This window comes from Marmota marmota, unplaced genomic scaffold (assembly GCF_001458135.2).
Source record: "Marmota marmota marmota unplaced genomic scaffold, marMar, whole genome shotgun sequence".
Lineage (NCBI taxonomy): Eukaryota > Metazoa > Chordata > Mammalia > Rodentia > Sciuridae > Marmota > Marmota marmota.
In genome coordinates, this window is record NW_026000076.1 from 5,705,761 (window position 1) to 5,725,779 (window position 20,019).

A 20,019-nucleotide genomic window follows, 5' to 3' on the forward strand; every position below is an offset into this window, starting at 1 on the left:
TCATTCTTGAGTTGGTCACTTTGCTGTTGATGTTCTCGTTTAAGGTACCATAATAGTGTGAATAGCAGGGGTCTGGGATGGAGCGCTTCACCTACCCACAAGAACATTTCTGGGTATTCAAGGGTTTGTTTTTATTTTGGTGGGATTCTGGTTTTTTAGTTTGAAATGAATCTACCTTACTAAAAATTAAATAACCTGGTTTCCCATACATTGTTTGGTCAGCGATATCATGATTTCTCAACTTCCTTGCTGAAATCCAGATATGATCTAATTATAGCATTCCTCAGCCCAACTAGTCTATTCAGCATATCACAGGAAATAGAGTCATGCTTTGTGATCGTAGCTGTTTTTTTTAGGCAGAACACATGTCGCCTAGAATCTGCCCTTCCTACCAGGTCTTTTCCTTTTCACCTTTTTTTTTTTTTGTACCAGGGTTTGAACTCAGGGACACTCAACCACTGAGCCACATCTCCATCCCTATTAAATATTTTATTTAGAGACAGGGTCTCATTGAGTGGCTTAGCGCCTTGCTTTTGCTGAGGCTGGCTTTGAACTCACGGTCCTCCTGCCTCAGCTCCTGAGCTGCTGGGATTACAGGCATGTGCTACCACACCCAGCTCCTTTTCACCTTTTGAAAACTGAAACATTCCTCTCTCCCTGTCTGCACAGATGCACGTGAACACTTGCAGTGCTCGCCAGGCTGGTTCTCAGGCTAACCCTCAAACACTCTGGGGAAAGGGGTACATACCCAGGATTGATGGGGGTCACCTGGAGGCCTGTGCTGTCCCTCGGCCCTGCCTCAAGTAGAACATCCTCCTTTTCACATTTTCCTTATACTCCTTAAGTTTTCCTTCCTGGTCCCTTGGGGCCAGGGTTGGTGTTTAAGAACAATTCCCTGCCTTCTTAGGGAGAGTAGTCTCATCAGAAGGGTGAGGTCCAAGCAGCGGGTAGGACAGCTGACCACACAGAACACTGTACAGAAGTGGTGCAGACCAGAGCAGCCTGAGATCAGGGGCCAGCGGGGATGGACCCCCTGTAGGAGGAGGAAACCTGTGAACCATGGACACTGGCCAGGAGAGCAGTCTCAGATTTTAAAGTGAGGCTGAGATTGAGAGGCTCAGATTGAGAGGAGAGAAAAATGAGGCTCCTTAAGTAGTTAGGAAGTTACTGGTCCTCAACCCTGCTGATCAGGACACTGAGAGTACTGTCATGAATTAGGAAGTTTTAATCACTAGTAGGAAAGAAATTTAAGTTAGCATTCATTGACAGTGGAGTTAGAGGTTAGAGGAAAATAAACCTCCAATCTCTTTAGCTGATGAATTCTAGGCAAGCACTCTGCCACTGAGCCACAACCCCAGCCCCCTGAATTTGTTTTTGTTTAGTTCTGGGGATGGAACTCAGTGGGCCTTTACCCCCGAGTCACATTCCCAGCCCTTCTTATTTCTTATTTTAAGTGAGGATCTCACTAAGTTGCTGAGGCTAGCCTCAAACTTGCAATTCTCCTGCTTCAGCCTCCTGAGTCACTGGGATTACAGGTGCTTACCACCATGCCGGGCTGATTTTATGGAATTTGACTCATTCTTCCAGTGCTGCATAATATCTGAATAATTCATGTTACGTCTCACATATAGAAACAGCCCACTGACATGTAATTGGTTCAGTCTCAAGTGAAAAAGAAAAGATATATTTAAAAACAAATACTTAGGAACTACATCACACTATTGGCTTGTGACACCATTGTTTGGTGCTACCTTCTAAGTGAGAGCACATAGAATCTCCTTTGGCATTTTAGTCACTAAATCATAACCCAAAGTAACAAAGCACGGGTCTTCTTGGAAGCACAATGCTCTTTGATTTATAAGTGTTTTTTCTAGAACATCACTACCCAATCAAACTTTTTGTGATGATGGAAATTACCTGCAATAAAGTTGTGCAATGTGGTAGCTCCTAGCCACGTGGGACTGTTGAGCACTTCAACTGTGGCTGGTATGACTCAGGAATTAAAATTTTAATTTTGTTTAGACTTAATTTAAATAGTCACTTGTGGTTAGTGATGACCATGTTGGACAGTGAAGCTTTCAAAAGAAGTCATTCATATTAAGTAGATGCATTCTCGGCTTCTAGAAAATAAAAATTGTACCATAGTACTAGCCAAGTACAGATTACACTTTTAAGGCATTTGTTTGAGGTCCTTTTTTTTTTTTTTTTTTTTTTTAAAGAGAGAGTGAGAGAGATAGAGGTAGAGAGAGAGAGAATTTTTTAATATTTATTTTTTAGTATTTGGCGGACACAACATCTTTGTTTGTATGTGGTGCTGAGGATCGAACCCGGGCCGCACGCATGCCAGGCGAGCGCGCTACCGCTTGAGCCACATCCCAGCCCCTTGAGGTCCTTTTTTAAGGCCTAAGATGCCAATTTATTGATTCAGAATAAGAAATACTGAAGACCTTTCTCTTAGGAACTTCCAACTTAGGGATATTATAAGTAATCAGGACAGTTAGGCCTGACTCCATCTGGAAATTGTTTCCATCTGAACCATCATGACAGCTAGACGTGTTCATCCTACTGATGTATTGATTTGTATCCTCTGACCCATATCTCCCTATTCCCCCTCTCCAACTCTTAGTAACCACTGTTTTGTTTTCTATCCCTGCATACTTGAATTTTGTTTTTTGATTTTTGTATGTTTGTTTGTTTGTTTGTTTTTGTTTTTGTTACTGGGGATTGAACTCAGGGGCACTCAACCACTGAGCCACATTCCCAGCCCTCTTTTGTATTTTATTTAGAGACAGGGTTTAAGTTGCTCAGTACCTCACTGTTGCTGAGGCTGGCTTTGAACTAGTGATCCTCCTGCCTCAGCCTCCTGATTGAATTTTAGTTTTGAATCTAAAAAAAGTGAGATCATGAAATGTTTTTCTTTCTGTGTCTAGCTAATTTGATGAAGCATAATGTCCTACAGGCTCATCCAAGTGTGGTGAATGGCAAGATCTCATTCTTTTTCTTGGCTAAATAGCATCCCCTGTGCATATAAACAGCACTGTTTCTTTATCCAGTCATCCATGCACAGACACTTAAGTTGCTTCGATATCCTGGCTTTTGTGAGTAACACTGCAAAGACAGGGAAGTTTCGGATAGCTTTTATGAGGTGGTGATTTCTTTTTCTTTGGGCATATACCCAGAGGAGGGATCACTGGGTCCTATTTTTAATTTCTTTGGAAACCTCCATATTGTTTTCCATAACGACTGTACCAATCTACATTCCCACCGACAGTGTATACCCTTTGCCAATATTTGTTATCTTTTGACCTTTCAATAACAGCTATCCTGTCGGGTGTGGGGCAGTGTTTCATAGTAGTTTTGATTGGCACTTCCCTGATGATTCAGGATGTGGAGCACTTTTCATAGACCCATTGGCCATTTTGATGTTTTCTTTGGAGAAACGTCTATTCAGACGTTTTGCCTGTTTTTAAATTAGATCATTTGCTTTTCTACTATTGAGTTGTGTGACTTCTTTATATATTTTGATTATTAACCCTTTATCAGATAATGTGATTTGCAAATATTTTCCCAAGCCCGTAGGCTGCTGTTCTACTTCATTGTTGCTTTTGTTGTGCAGAAGTTTTTTGGTTTTCTTGTTTGGTTGCAGGTGACCTGAGCTTTTGATATCCATGCTGCACATCTCAGGGTAAAAAAAATTTGAGCCTGCAGCTGAAGCATGTACATTCATTCATTTAGAGTGGTGATTCTCCAAGTGTGATCCATGACGTGGCATTCACGAGACCCTGTTAGGGGATCTGTAAGATGTAACTTAACTTATAACGATAATAAGATGTTATTTGCCTTTTTCACTGGGTTGACATTTTCAGTGATGGTATAAAAGAAATGCTGAATAAAAATGTTGGAACCTCAGTAGAAAGTAAGAATGCCACCAAATTGTGCCAGTAGTCATTGTATCCTCACCTTCTGTGCTCCCAGAATTAAAAAAAAAAAAATTAGGATGGGGGATATGTTCATGGTAGAGTGCTTACTAGTATGTGCCAAGTCCTGGGTTTGCTCCCCATTACTGCCTGCCCCAGAAGAATTAGTTTCATTTAAGAATATCTGGTGAATAGGTTAAAAAATTAATTTTCTTTTAAATAAGCCAATCCCAAAAAACCAAATGCCAAATGTTTTCTCTGATATAAGTATACTGATTCATAATGGGGATGGGGGGCAGTATGGGAGGACGAACTTTAGATAGGGCAAAGGGAATGGAGGAGGAAGGAAGGGGGCTTAGGGGTAAGAAAAACAGAGGAATGAGATAGACATCATTACCCTAAGTACATGTATGAAAACATGAATGGTGTAACTCTACCTTGTGTACAACCAGAGACATGAAAAATTGTGCTCTATTTGCATAATATGAGTTGAATTGCATTCTGCTGTCATATAACAAATTAGAATAAATAAAATAAAAAATTTTTAAAGTAAAATAATAAATTTCTTCTAAATTTAGATTTTTAAAGAATTTTTAACAATTTTATTAAATCTAAAGTCTTAAATATCCTTTTCAAATTTACTGTAACAAGATAAAGAGGGGATTCGTTCTCTGAGTGGGCACTCTGCTCACTATAGCCATTGCCACCTCAGGAGCTGCCTGGACACTGTGCTCAGCCCAGCCCAGCCCAGCCCAGCCCAGCCCAGCCAGTACTGGATATGTACCCCTTCCCAAGAGAGTTTGAGGGTTAGACTGAGAACTAGCTTATAGATGCAGTGAGTTTTCATGTGCATGTATAGGAAAAAAAAAAAAAAAAAACAGAAGGAAACTTCAGCTTTCAAAAGGAAAAGGCACAACCAAATCTTATAGGAAGAACAAAGAACCTGAACATAAATAAAGTTACTAAAATAATGACATGTAAGAGGCCTAAAAAAAGTTGAAATCATAAGTCATGACTAGTAGTCATCATATTTGACTAGTGTTTTCCCAAAAATGAATGAAATGAAATTCAAGGAAAATACTTAACAATGTTAGTGGTCAATGATAAAAATTCAGGTCTTCCAATGAAAATTAGAATTTTGGAAAACTTACACTCTCTACCATTAACTTGGTGGTCCCTAATAATAATTTCTCTTATGAGATCAGTGGTGATATTAACAAATGTGATATTGTGTGTGTGTGTGTGTGTGTGTGTGTTTTATAATTGAAATGGGTCAAAAATTGGGAGATCTGCATAACTCAGTAAAGCAGTGTTTTCCAGAGTTCTGATTACAGAATCACACATAAATAAAGGCACTCAAAGTGCAAGATAGATATAATAGCTAATATGGTTTCAGGCCATATTACAATTAACCTTTAGAAAACTATCACTTGTTTTTTGTTATGATATCAAAGCAGAATAGCCATAACTACCGGAAAGCATATTAAAATATACCTCCCTTTTCCAATGACATCTGTATAAGGATGAATTTTCTTCCTTTATTTCAGCCAGCACATATCATATAACAGATTGAATGCAGTAGGCATGAAAATTTGGCTGTCTTCTACTAAGCCAGAAATGAAAAAGATTTGCAAAAATGTAAAATAATTACACTTTTCTCAGTACATTTTTGTTATGAAAATTTTTTTATTTTAAAATAGTTTTATGTAAACATATAATGGGTTATTTTTTAAAACTGAGTTGATAGACTGGGTGCAGTGGCTCACACCTGTAATCCCAGTAGCTCAGGAACTGGAGGCAGGAGGATCACAAGTTAAATTTGCTCAGCAATTTAGTGAGGCACTAAAGCAACTCAGTGAGACCCTGACTCTAATAAAACACAAAATAGGTCTGGGGATGTGGTTTAGTGGTTGAGTGCCCCTGAGTTCAATCCCTGGCATCCCTTGCAAAAAAAAAAATTGAGTTGGTAAATATTTTGAAATTTCTCAGTATAATTTCTAATGTCAATAATCAATAGATAGGACCCACATAAACAAAGGTTCTTTGAGTGTTAAAGAGATCCTAAGATCAAAAAATTTGAGAACCATCAATTTAGACAGTACACACCAATACTTTTAACCTATGTAGGAAGGCACATATATTAGTATGTAAAGTACATTTTAAGTATACATAAAAATCAAAATATGAAGATGAAAACAAAATTTCAGTGGTTCCAACATTTTTCTGTACTACCAGGGCCAGAAAATTTAGGTCTGTAATCCTAATATGTTAATTCACTAAAGAATCAAGTTTCCAAGAACTCCAAGGGGAAGCACAGTCAAAATGGTGCCGACAGAGTTTTAGTGACTGGCAGGGTAGTTCAGTGAAACCACAGCCTGATGACATTATCACTCTCTCCAGAATGCAGCACTGCACAGCACCGACATCACAGAGCCCCATAAAGCAGGGTGCCGTGTCCCAGTGGACAGGTCCCTGGTGAATACCAGCTTGAAGGCAGAGTACACCTCCAGTGAAGGCTTTGAAAGGCTGATTCATATACCTCTTTGATAAGAATGCAACCAGGGTTTGTGAGCTTAAGCCCTTCTCTGACTCTTTGGCCCAATAAAGGAACGAATTTCAGAACCTAATCTATTTGCATGCAAAGGCGCATCTCAGATGAGCTGGCCTCTGCGCATGCGTGCTGTGCTGCTGTGGGTTGTCCCAAATGAACAATCAAATCATGTGAGGAGAGCTGGGATTGCACCTATTTTCCACCACAAGACCAAGACCCCTTGTACCCGGGGCAGTGGCCATGCTCAGAAAAGGAGCACTGCAGCCTAGCTACAGCCAGAGAAGTTCAGGGCTGAACTCAGCTTTGCTCAGGGAGCTGTTTGTCAGTGGGGATCCCCTGTCTTCCAAGGGATGTGGTCTTTGTGTCACTATGCTAAGATACCTTCCTTCCCCTTCAGAGGAGAGACTAGGCGTTAGAGCGACTCTGTCCTTTTTAAATGATCTCCTCTGTGGGGACAGGCTGATTTTCTGAAGTCTCTGAAGGTGGCTGTCTTTCCTACTGTGGGGGGACACTGCACTGTAACCCTGCCAGCACTGCAAACATTTGCTCTCTTGTCTCCCTCTTCCTGCTGCCTTAGTCATACCTTTCGACCTTTCTACTTTCTATAATAATTCACCCTCTCGAGCCACCTGCTGCTATTTACTTCTGATTGTCTCGCTGATCCTAGCGTATTATTACAGTGGACATAAGAGTAGACATTACATGGGGGATAACACTGAGGCACCAGAGAAAATTAGTGTGCATCAGCCAGGTTTACATCGATAGTGGGTAGGTAGCAGCCAGTGACAAGAAGAGAAGGATGTGGTTGAGAGGCAGACCTGGGAGGAGACTCACCCAGGTGCTGGGCAACCTTGGGCAGCTGCCCCACCTGCCTGAGCCTCCATTTCCTTAACGTCAAAGTGGGCACAGCATAGCTGCCTGGTGGGGAGCATAGGGCTTTAACCAAGTATTCAAAGATGCTGCATGTTCTGATACCCAGTCCCACCCTACGCTCACCTCTGTCCTCCCCTGGAGCTCTTTGCTTCCAACTTTGAGACTAGTTTTTATGCTTGAGTGAACCTAGAATTGTCATATACAAATAGTCTAACGTTCTGAAGCCCAAACTGGACAGGAAAATGAGGTCACGGTAGCCCACCCTCTCTCATGAAAGGAATCTGCCTGTGTTCTGACTTCCTTACCTGTCTGTCTTACTGTCTGAGAGGTGGATGCTCAGCTTTAACTTACATGAATAGGGTGAAATAATGTTAGACACACTTTACTCCCTATAAGAACATGTTGTTCCTAATTGTTCTCATTTGTTTTTTTTCTTTTCAGGGATCCACATCTTCTGGACCCAACTCTGGAATATGTGAAGGTAGGAAACTGTGATTTAACATGTAGTCATGACCCTGTGTAATAGATTTCCCATTCCTAACGCAGTGTTGTGGAATCATGCTGCAGTCTGGCTTATGTAGAAAGCTCATAGTAATGCCTAAAACAACCAGAGAGGAATTGATTTTCTTTGGCACAAGGGTCTTGTGTCCTCCTATTACAGGTCTACAGTCTTTCCACACACACCCCTTTATGACTTAGATGTATTTTAAAATTCAGGTTTTTGTTTTTTTTTAAGAAAGGTATGACTTAGATATGTAATACCCCCAAGGTGGTATGAGGTCAGCACCCCACTATCAAATTCATTAATTTTGGCAGTGACAGGTAAGAATATTCACACTGATTGGGATAAACAGATGATTTTATATAGCTCCGGACACATTTTGTGACTAAATGAGCTCTGTTTAGTTTTACTGCCAAATGAGTTCTTTATAAATTGGTTTTCAGAGCTTTTTTGGATTTTGGAATGGTAGATGAGGAACTGTTTACCTCCTGTGGAGGACTGAAGCCTCCCTGAGGTTTTATGAGCTGTTCTTCCCTTTCAAACAGCCATCCTCTTGTTCGGTGGCTAATCTGAGATGAGCAGTAAGATGTTACTTTCCAGTGGGGCCAACAGACAGTGCTTCTAAATAGTCAGCCCTTTCAGCCCTTCTAAACAAAGTTTCCCTTTTGAGCAGAAAGAAAAGATATTTTTCACTTTTTCCCTCGGCCCTCCCCATAATTTTTGGCTGTGTATGTTTGCTTTATCTTGTGTTTGAATTGTAATTAAATCTGGTACCTGCTACAGAAGAGTGAAGTGTGATCTGTCACTCTTGGATTTATGATAGTGTGTATTGTTATTTTTTAGGAAATTTCATGGCGTGAATTAGGATGTAGGCTTCCCCCACCCCAGGAGCCATTTTCTGTCTTCATTATTTAAAGGGCATCATCCAGATTTCAAACCATTGAGGCCTGTTGCTTTTCTTTGTACCTATACCTTCCCCAGAGTTCTGGCATTTCCTCTCATTTAGACCAGAGGTAAAGATGGGAAAAGAGAAAGCACCAATGGTACCACCTGACCACGCAGGGCAGTTAATATGAAGTGGGTTGTAAATGGAGGTGCATATTATTTTTTTCCCCATCTTACACTGAGTAATGTCAGAGCTGTTTTTACTGCAGCAAGTGTGTAATCCTGAGCCATCAGGGCCACCAAACCAGAATCTGGTCAGTTTTATAAGCAGTGGGCCTGTTCTCTCCTGGAGATATCATGTATTTCTGTATAGGTTGTGCTTTGCTGAGCATTAAGGGTGCTATTCACACCCTAGGATTTGACTTGAATGGCATTAAAAAATGTAACCTAGGATTATGCAGAGTGTAAGTCCCAGCGACCCTGTAAAAAATCACTCCATTCCTTGTTTCAGAGATTGTCTCCCACAGTACCCCCAGTTACCTTTGATCTTTATTTACTCCAATAACTCAGTTTTTTTTTTTTTTTCTTTTACAAAAGTCCAACCCTGTCAGGCATGGTGGTGCCCACCTGTAATCCCAGTGACTCAGGAATACACTTTAAGGCACCAGCTAGCACTGATTTATGAAGCCTTCATGGTGACAGGCAGCCAGGCTCCAAAGGGCAACAAAGTCTGGAAGTGGCCCAAGAAGTTTGACACATGGGCCCCTTTCGACCTTGAGGTCAGAGACCTCTATGAATGGGCTTCCAGAGACTTATTGGAAGACCTTTAAGGCAAGTTCAAAGCCAGCCTCAGCAACTTAGCAAAACCCTGTCTCAAAATAAAAAATAAAAATGGCTGGGAATGTGACTCAGTGGTTAATCACCCCTGGGTACAAAAGAAATTTAAAAATAAAATAAAATAAAAAGTCCAAGATCCTTTTAAGATAATGCAGTGATGAATTCTACAGTTAAACATAGAAATTTTAGAGTGGCCTGTTTTAGTACAGTAGTTCGTCCCCTTTATATATGGTTTTAGTTATCTGACGTCAACCATGGTCCAAAATCATAAATGAAAACTTGCAGAAATTTAAAAATCCATAAGTTTTAAATTGCACATGTTTCTGCATAACGTCTTAAAGTCTTGCTCTGTCTTGCTCCATCCTGCTGGGGGCGGGAATCATCCCTCGGTCTGGCATATCCACACTGTGCATGCTATCCATCCATGAGTCGTTTAGCCATCTCAGCTATCACATTGACTGTCACGGCACTGCAGTGCTGTGTCACATAACCCTCATGTTACTTAATGGTCCCAAAACATAAGAATCGCCATGAAAAGGAAGCACTGGGGCATAAAACATGGAAGGGCAGATTAACGCTGGTACTATGTGACAACCCTGCAGGGCACATAGGAAAAACATAGTACAGTATGTAGAGTTTGATCCTGTTGGTGGGTCCAGACGTCAATTTGATGTCTCCAGAGTGTATTCCTCAAGGATAAGGGGGCTACCATATTAATGACTGAATCTAGTTGATGAATATGCATCACCATCAGTTGAATTGTATTGACTAAGAAGAGATGCAGTCATTGTCATTGTCTACCATTTATCTCAACTCCTCTCTCTTTTCCCTGGCAGTGAGACATGGAGGCTCAGAGGGTCATTTTCAAGGTCTTGTTGAGGTATTCTGCAGGTTGCTTTTCCCTCCTAACCTGATCTGGATCTTATCAGAACCTTAAAATGTGTCCTTCCTAAATGCAAAACAAAGTTTGTTTTCCTTTCTCATTTTGCCCTTGGTCTAGAGAGATGGCTTGGGGATTTGTTGGTTCAATGTGGAGGGTTTTTGCTTGCTTTCATGGGCAATAAGTCTCTGGAAGCCCATTCATAGAGGTCTCTGACCTCAAGGTCCAAAGGGGCCCATGTGTCAGACTTCTTGGGCCACTTCCAGACTTCGTTGCCCTTTGGAGCCTGGCTGCTTGTGCCATGAAGGCTTCATAAATCAGTGCTAGCTGGTGCCTTGTGATTAGAGGTTGACTGAAGATAAAGTAAGGGAGGTGAGAGAGTTGTCCATACAAAGAGACCCAGTTTGTCCCCTTGACTTTGAGCTGATTTTTCCCCTACAATCCTCCAGTTCCCTTAATGCCTTATGGGTATGGAGAAAAGTGGAAAATTTATGTGAAATATGCTGCATCACGAAGGGCCCTTCTGGCAGGGTTATATCTACTGGCCTAAAAAATAAGAGTCAATATGCCAAATTTTTAGGGATTCATTGTGACCATGACTGGGGAGCAGTCTGATCTCTGCCTAAGTCTCTTTGGGCAATGGAAGCACCCAGCTGTGGCCAAGGGACAGCAGAACTAATCCTGTTAGGAGTTCCAGTCCCATGTGTCCCTCACTGTCTTTTAGTGCTGCTCTCCTCCCTGCCGGAGACTTTTGAACCATCCTCACCAGATTTCCCCAGTGCCCAGACAGGAAGCCAGTTCTGGGACTGCTTCCTGCCTCCTTGAATCTGGGGGAGACAGGGCACAGAGGCTGGCCCCCATAGCTAGTGGGGCTGGGACTGCAGTCCATAGCGCTGGAGAGAGGAGAATCCAAAACTCAGTCCTGTCCAGTCTGTATTCTGTGTCCTGTAGCACCATGTAGGGTTTGTAGTGCAAAACATTAATGTGGCGTGAAAGGGACCAATCTCTGGGTTGCTTAGTTACTGTAGTTCTTCCCAGTGTGGAATGAAGGGAGACATGCAAGGCTGGGAAGCCCCAGGGCTCTTTGGGAGTGGGGGGTTCTTTTATGTCTGGACTCCTGCTGGGCCTCCCAATAGCATCCAGACCCTAAAGGTTCAATTTGGTGTTCGTATGTGATAGGAAAATAAATAAAAGATCCATAGCCCAGGGAATTTGGAATCTCCTTCCTGTTTCTGTGACTTTAATTCTGGCCTCTGGAGGAGGAGAGTTTTGGAGTTTTTCATGGTGATCCTTGTTTTGTTTTTCTATTTTTCTGTCTCTCCTCACTATTTTTTTTCCACAGTAGCTCAAAACACAGTCATTTTAAAAGTCTGATTTTAACTGTTTTGTATAATCATGAAGCCCTTTTCTGTAATCAAATAAAACTGATCCTTTTTCACTATATCTGAAAGAAAACACTTCCTCCAGATGGGAAAGCAGAAATCTCTATGGTAGCTCCCCCCTTCCTCCCGCTGCCTACTGTGTGGAGATTGACTTGGTTGGTGGTGCACAGCTCTGGAATTTTCCTCTGCGTACCTAGCATACCTGATCTTAGATTAAAAACCAACATTTTTTTTTTAATAGGAGGAAACTGATTTTAGAGGAGGAGCCCTGCACATAGCTAGGAAGCAGAGTTTTGAATTTGAGGCTGTTCAGTCTACTTACTCCCCCTTTGAATTTGCTGTATTTTCACTCCCATTAAAATGTATTTATTTCCTAGACATGTGTCAGATGGTTGCTTAAAACATTTGTTAAAATAGTTCTGTTAAAATATTAATAATTGGTCATAAATTAATGTTATTAATTGGTAATAGCTCAGTGTATTCCCCTTTCCAGATGGGGGGGGCCATAGAGACGTCAAGTATGTGTCCCCCAGGGAGGGGAGCTGGGTCCACACACTGGCTCTAATTAGCAGTGTGACCCTGAACCTCCCAACAAGTACAAGACCTTGAGGCGGGCTCTTGTTCCTTCTAGCTGAACGTTTTTTAGGAATCTGTATGCTTGTGACAGACTGGAGGGGACGATTATTTAGCAAGTGGTAAAGAGTTCTTAGTCATGTTCTCACCTCCTCCCATTCCTGGGATTGGGATTGAATCCAGAGGTGCTCTAGCACAGAGCTCCATCCCCAGCCCTTTTTAAAATTTTATTTTGAGACAGGATCTTACTAAGTTGCCAAGGCTGGCCTCAAACTTGTGATCTTCCTGCCTCCCGCTCCTGACTCACTGGGATTACAGGTGTGTGCCACCACATCCAGCTATGCTGTCACTCTTGATCATGAAGGTGCCATATTGATTGGCGCAAAGGTGGTATTGAAGCCAGATTTAAAATTAGGCAGTCAGTGTAGTTAGGTAAATCGGGTCTAATATCGAGTGAAATCTAAAATGGAGGCCACGTTGAGAATGAATTTCTGGAAAAGTTGAGCAACTCTCTGAAAGTTAATGAAGTCCAGGAAACAGCCCCCAACAGATTTGAAGATAGCCCATCCCAAAGAAATGTTAATGAACAGCCCCAGCAGATTTGAAGATAGCCCATCCCAAAGAAATGTTAATGAACAGCAAACTTGAAGTTGCTGCCTCAAAAGTCCTTCCTGCCCAGATTACTTGTTTGGCCCACCTGTGTCCCACCCCTCGGGCCTTCCCACCTACATTCCATCACCGAAAGCTATAAAATGGAGAGACTACCGCACTTCCACAGATTCCATCTCTTGGGTCCCCTTCTTCCTCCAGGAGAAGTCTTTTCTGCTGTCCTTTAATAAACTTTTAATTTTCCACTCTGACCTTGCCTCGGCGTGCTTCTCTGGTGTTATTCTTCAACATTGGGGAAGCAAGGACTCGTCACCGGTCAATAGCGGTAACAGTATTTTATGTTGTATTTCAGACATTGAGACCAAGGATGTGACGGATAATAATTTCCCACCTGCCATTACTCCAAAAGATTGGAGATTTACTCCTACGTTTACTTCATGATCCATCGTTTCACTTTTGTAACCCCTTTTGAACCTATAAAAACTTCTATTTTCACTCTTTTATCATTCTTTTAGTTTTTTTCATCCAGCAGCTACTTGAAGCTTCAAGAGTTGCCCACCCCCCCTTGCACTAAATTTTATAAATTCATATTATTTCCTATCTCATTCCCTTTTATACCTATCTTTCCTTTTGTGCTAAAGATTAATTCTTCTTAGCCTCTTCGTACACAGGGCCTACAGTTATTTTAGTAAAGAGTCTCTGTTCTGTGGGTGGGTTAAAGTGTCTCGTTTTGTTTTTAAGAGAAAGAAGTGATTGGCAAGGGCAGAACTAGGTGGTTTTCTTCTAGAAAAAAAAAATGTTTACTATAGATTCCATTTTAAAATACACCGTCTATAAGAAAAAAAAAATTGAAAAATCTAGGGAAGGAGAAAAGAAAATTTGGAATGCCTGCGTTTTCAAATTAGCCAGGAGTACACAAGTGATTTTTGGTGGGCAGACTGTGAACAACACAATGTGGGCCACAGACAAAGGCCTGCTCTCCAGGCGACCGCATAAGCAAGTGTCAGGACGGAATGCAGCCTTTTGTTCCTGGCTAGGTTCCTAGTGAACAAATATCCTCTTTCTTTTGTAGTCACCCTTGGGGGGATTCTTGTTAGACCCACTTCTGAGCTCTAATAAAACAACTTGCAGTCCCTGAGCTCCTTACAGGTTGGGAAAAGAAAGGACAAGACTAGAACTGTTGTCCTGAGTGGGGACCAGGGCCCTTCCTTCAGAGCACAGTTGAGCCCAGAGAGGCTTAAAAAGCTGTCTTTTGTGGCGTTAACCCTCAAATGCTCCTTCCTAGAGGGTCTTCTAACTATAGACATTAGTCTTCCCGAGCTCAGATCTCAGCAAGGCCATTTCCTGCAGTCGGCTAGGGATACATTAGGTCACCCAGCAGATTAAAAGAGGAGTAATTATGCGAATTCCAGCGCCAAGAATAAGTGCCCTGGCTGTAGGAGAAGGGGCCGGGTTCCTTCAGCTCCCCTTTTGTGTTCAACATGGCTGCAGCCATGGTCACAGTTAAATAGCTGTCTTTGAGGAAAAGTCTTTTCTTCGGCAGGAAAACAGGCCAGTCTGCTCTGAATTAGCCAGCTAACAGAGTCATGAAAAGGACTTACAAAAACAAAGGCACCCTGTACATTCCGTGAGATTTTAACAAGTTATATGAACCAAATAATGGCCCGATTGGCTGGCTCTGCAGGTTTTTGCCTGAGTGTGCACATCCACAGAGCCAGCCCTGTCTCCTGTGGGACCAGAGATCAAACACTGCCAGCAATGAATGAGAAACAGCCCTGGCTCGCTCTGGGCCCGCATTCAGAGGAGCGAAAGGGAGAGAGTGCCCATCCAGCCACCCCCAGTCGCCCCCCCGCAGCTTTCTCTGCAGATATACTTGGGAAGTTTAGTGTTACTGCAGTTTTAGAAATTTGCTGAGGCGGGGTGGTGGGAAGGCAGAAGAATTGGGGTGGAGGACAGAATCTCATTCAGCGGATCTTATCTGACAGGTCTGTGAAAATGTGGCCACTTATAAAAAGTAAAACCTTATCATAAGAACAGGTCCATATAAAAGTCTTTTTGTACATTTTTATAGTGACATTATTCATCGTTAACGAAAAACGGGAAACAGCCCAAATGTCCTTCAACTGGTGGACAGTCTGTAGGACACCCACACAGTGGCATACTATTCAGCCATAAAGAGGTACAGCCTATTGATACACACAGAACCATGAATGAACCTCAGATGCATCATGCTGAGTCAAAATAGACAGCCAATGACACTTTAGGTAAACTTAAAGCAACAGAAAACAAATAAATGGTTGAAAAGCATTTGGGGGAAAAGTCCTCTGTTAAAGGAAACTTTTTGGAACGATAGAAATTGCTTGATTGTGGTGGTAGTTACCATACTGACCATTTATCAGAGCTTGCAGAATTGTACTAAGAAGCATGGTACTTACCAAATATAAATTATATTCAGTAAGCCTGACTTTAAAAGGCGAGCCAAGAAACTGAGCATGGTGGTGCACGCCTGTAATCTCAGTGGCTCAGGAGGCTGAGGCAGGAAGATCTCAAGTTCAAAGCCAAACTCAGCAACTTAGCAAGGCTGCTAAGCAACTTAGCAAAACCCTGTCTCTAAATAAAATATAAAAAGGTCTGGGGATGTGACTCAGTGGTTAAGTGCCCCTGGGTTCAATCCCTGGTGCCCCAAAAAAGAAAAGCAAGCCAAGGGCTGGGGATATAGTTCTGTGGTAGGGCACTTTGCATATGGCATGGCCCTGGGTTCCATCCTCGCTACTGAGGGGAGAAAAAAAGAGCTAAAACCTTGTATTTTAGATGTTAAGTGCTGCCACCACAGGATGGAACGTTTTTTCCTCCTGAGATGCCTGCATCAGTGAGACCAGATCTCTGTTCAGATGGAGAAAGTGCTACACTTATAGATTTTTTTTCCGTATGGGCTCACTCAGTTATTTCCGAGCTTCATAGCATGTGTTCCTAATTGTTCAGTCTAGTCAGACCAGGTAGGAGGAAACCACTATCAAGAGTCCAACCTAAGAGAGAGAGGCAGTGGGAATGGAAAGGCCAGGTGCCGGAGGCCTTTTAGAGAATTAAGACCCATTTTATTAGGCAAGTTGACAGATCCTGGCAGGACCTGAATGGAGCAGGTGAGGGAACGGAAGCAGGGGCAGTTCCAGAGTTCACACTAGGGCCTGGCCTCTTGCCAAAAGCCACTCAGTGTTTTTGAGAGGAAAGGAGAGTTCCATATGGAATCCTATTCTCCCTGGGCCTTCTGAACGTGATGTTCAAGATAAATTCAAACCCTGGAGCTGCCCTCAGAGGTGCCTGAAGGAAGCTGGTCTGCCCAGTGAGTAGAGTAGGGCAGATTCACATTCCACTTGAACTTGTGTTCTGTGCTGCAGGCTTCACCTTGAGCTGAGGCACCACCCTCCCTGGCTTAAGGTTCTTCTGAGACCCCAAAGAGAATGAGAGGTGGTAAAGACACTGGAAACCAACAGGCAAGCAAGAGTTGAAACTGGGGCTTCTGAGAGGACTCAGCTCCAAATTGGACATGAAATCCAAGGTGGTCTGTCTCCCTCTAACCTCACCTCCTGCCGTCCTGTTTAGTCTCTCAATCCATTGTCCTGGCTTTTCCTGCTGCCTCTGGTCCTTTACCTTCTCCTTGGCCTAGAAGATTTTTCTGAAGCAGAGCCACTGTTTGGTTTGAAGTGGGTTCTAGTATGTTGTGGGCAGAACTGTGTCCCTTGAAAAAAATCTGTTGAAGTCCTAACCCTTAGTACCTGTACATGTGACCTTATTTGGTCAGAGGGTCTTTGCAGATATAACCAAATTCAGATGAGGCCCTCCGAAAAGATATGTTGAAATTCTAACCCCAGTACCTGCAAATGAGACCTTATTTGGAAATAGGGTCTTTGCAGATTAAGTAATCAAATTCAGATGATGTCATACTGGATAAGGGTTTGCCCTAATCCCATGACTGGTATCCTTGTAAGAAGGGAATTTGGGGTTTTTGTTTTATTTTGTTGGTTTATCTTGTTACTTCCCCCACCTCTATTTACCTTTCGTTTCTTTACCCATTCGTTTATTTTTTTTCTAACATAATGAGCAGCTTTGAAACCAGTTACCCAACCTGAGACTAGAATATTGACAATTACTTAAACTGCCCAAGCTCTCCAATCAAAGAATTATTATTTCTATTTATTTCTATAATATGCAAGAATCCAAGTGTGTAGGTAGCATTTCTGTAGTTCTCTTGATTTGGATTTGGAGTTTTGTGTGTGTGTATGTGTGTGTGTGTGTGTGTGTGTGTGTGTATGGTTGTGGCTAGAAGTAATAATGGAATTTGGACACAGAGACACAGACACACAGGGGGAATGCCTTGTGACAACAAATGCAGAGATTAGAGGGATGTGTCCACAAGCTAAGGACAACCCAGGATCACCAGTGACCTCCAAAAGCTAGGAAAAGGCAAAGAAGGAAGTCTTCTCCCCTGGAGCCTTTGGAGAGACCATGCTCTGCTAATACTTCTAGCCTCCAAATAGTGAAAGAATAAATTTTTATTTTAAAGTCACCAAGTCTGTGGTCGTTGGTCATGCCAATCCTAGGAAGCTAATGCAAATTCAAAACCCCATCTCGACCCCATTTCTTGGTTGTGTGACCTTGGGCAAATTACTGAAATTCTCTGGAGTTCGGTTTCCTTAACAGTAAATGGGAGAATTTGAGGATTAAATGAGTTAATACAGGTAAAGTTCGTAGCACAGCACCTGGTATATAGTAAATTCTAGTTAGTAATGGTTACTCCAGCTCTCAGCTGTTCTCAGTTGTCACTGTCTCAGGAAGACCTTCTCTGACTTCCCCACGGAAAGCAGCCTGCCCATCACTGTCCCAGACTCTCTATACCGTCCTCATAGCACTTGTCTCAGATTTTGTTTATTTACTCTAAACAAACAAAAGCAAACAGACACTTCTCACTAGAATGTGAGTTCTGAGGGCCAGGACCTTTTCTTGTCCTCTTAGTGACCCCACAGATGCAAAGAGCATTTAAATAGAGGGAAGTGAGAATAAAAGTATTACAAAGATCCTTGTTTCTCAAGCCAAGCAACACTGATGTCTCAAAAAAATTTTCTAGAAATTCTTCAGTGTTTCTGTTTCAAGACAGTGAGGAGGTTCCCACGCCTGACCTCAGTCTAGTTTCATTTTCTCTTGCTAACCTCAGACAGAATGAAAATGTGGGGTCACTGTCATGACCTTAAAGACTCACCTATTAATCAGAGAGATACATTGATTTTAGAAGTGTAGTTCTGGCAACCTCTGTGGCTCATCCCCGATAGGAGACCTTGTTATCAACAATATGGACCCATTAACGCCTGGGCACCAAATGTGAGGTGACGATTTTTCTGTTGGAATCGTTTGCTGTTGTACTCTGCCCTCTAGTGGTGATCAGCTGTCTCAAGCGTGAATTGGACTACAATTCAGTTTCTAAATATTTTGGGAGCTTTTAATATTAAATGTAATCGTGTGCCATGATATTTCAACTTCAGAAACAAGGGATGTGTTTACCACATATAAAGAAAGCAAAAGGGGAGCTGGAGTGGTAGCTCAGTGGTAGAGCGCTTGCCTAGCATATGTGAGGCACTGGGTTCGATTCTCAGCACCGCATAGAAATAAACAAAATAAAGACCCATCAACAACTAAAAAAATATTTTTAAAAATTTTAAAAAAGCAAAAGGGGTTGTGTTTACAATATGTAAAAATATATGGCTTTATATAAAGCAGATTAAAGCTGTCAAGGCATTATACTGATAGAATTGTCTAATATTCTCGAAAAAAAGGGCTCTAAAATGTTACAGTACTATATACAGATTTTGAGGAAGGGATTGGCATTTGGCCTACAGTTTTACCTATGGTAACCAAGAAGTTTCCTTGGAAGAACTTGTATTTGGGTTGTGATTTGAGATCTGAAACACACACACACACACACACACACACACACACCACCCTGGCAGCTCATCAAAAAGGAAGTTGGTATTACACAAGGCAGAGGATGGATGTCAGCACATTCAAGATTGAGCACCGAGACCCTGCACCCAAGGATCAGTGTGTACCCGGACAATGAGTGGGACAGAGCAGTAGGAGCCCTAGGGGAAGCAGGTACTCTCATATTCTTTGAATGGGGAAAGAGTGAGGAAGCTTCAAATGTTCTTGGGAAACTGAGAAAAGATGGTTAATTTGTTAGGAGAATGAGGTTGAGTTTGGGAAGAATTTTGTTTATTTGTTGTAAAAATAATATATAGCCATATATTGCTTTGAAACCTTTTTTTATTTGCTTTAATTAGTTACACATAACAGTAGAATGCATTTTGGTACATCATATGTAAAAGGAATATAACTTCTCATTTGTCTGGTTGTATATGATACAGAGTTACACAGATTGTGTAATAATATATTCACATAGGATAATAATATCCGATTCATTCTGCTATCATTCCTGCCCCCATACCTCCTCCCTCCCTTCACTACCCTCTGTATATTCCAAAATACCTCTATTCCCACCTCCCCACACCTTATTGTGAATCAGCATCTACATATCAGAGAAAACATTCGACCTTTGGTTCTTTGGGATTGGTTTATTTTGCTTAGAATAATATTCTCCAATTCCATCCATTTATGGCAAATGAATGCCATAATTTCATTCTTCTTTAAGGCTGAGTAATATTCCATTGTCTATATATACCACAGTTTCTTCATACATTCATCTGTTGAAGGGCACCTAGGTTGGTTCCACTTTGCAGCCTTTTTTGTTATACATCATTCTGTGTTAGCTCTGTGGTTTCAACTCCTTCTTTTGAATGGCTCTGTGATACAGTTTGAGCATTCCTAATCCAAAAATTTTAAATCTAAAATGCTTCAAAATCTGAAACTTTTGATACCAGAAATGGAAAATTCTATGCCATGAAGCTTTGTCTCTTGCACAAAATTATTAAAATATTGTATAAAATTATCTTCAGGAGATCATG

General features: G+C 41.7%; 1 protein-coding gene across 2 annotated transcripts in view; it reads left to right on the top strand.

Moving 5' to 3' along the window:
• The window catches only part of Bcar3 (BCAR3 adaptor protein, NSP family member), a 114,056-nt gene that overhangs the window by 33,367 nt on the left and 60,670 nt on the right, over window positions 1–20,019 (top strand). For both annotated transcript variants that reach the window (XM_048814423.1, XM_015500879.2), the window contains exon 3: window positions 7,783–7,822. In XM_048814423.1, the coding sequence (XP_048670380.1) occupies window positions 7,783–7,822 (40 nt within the window). The remainder of the gene's footprint in view (window positions 1–7,782; window positions 7,823–20,019) is intronic.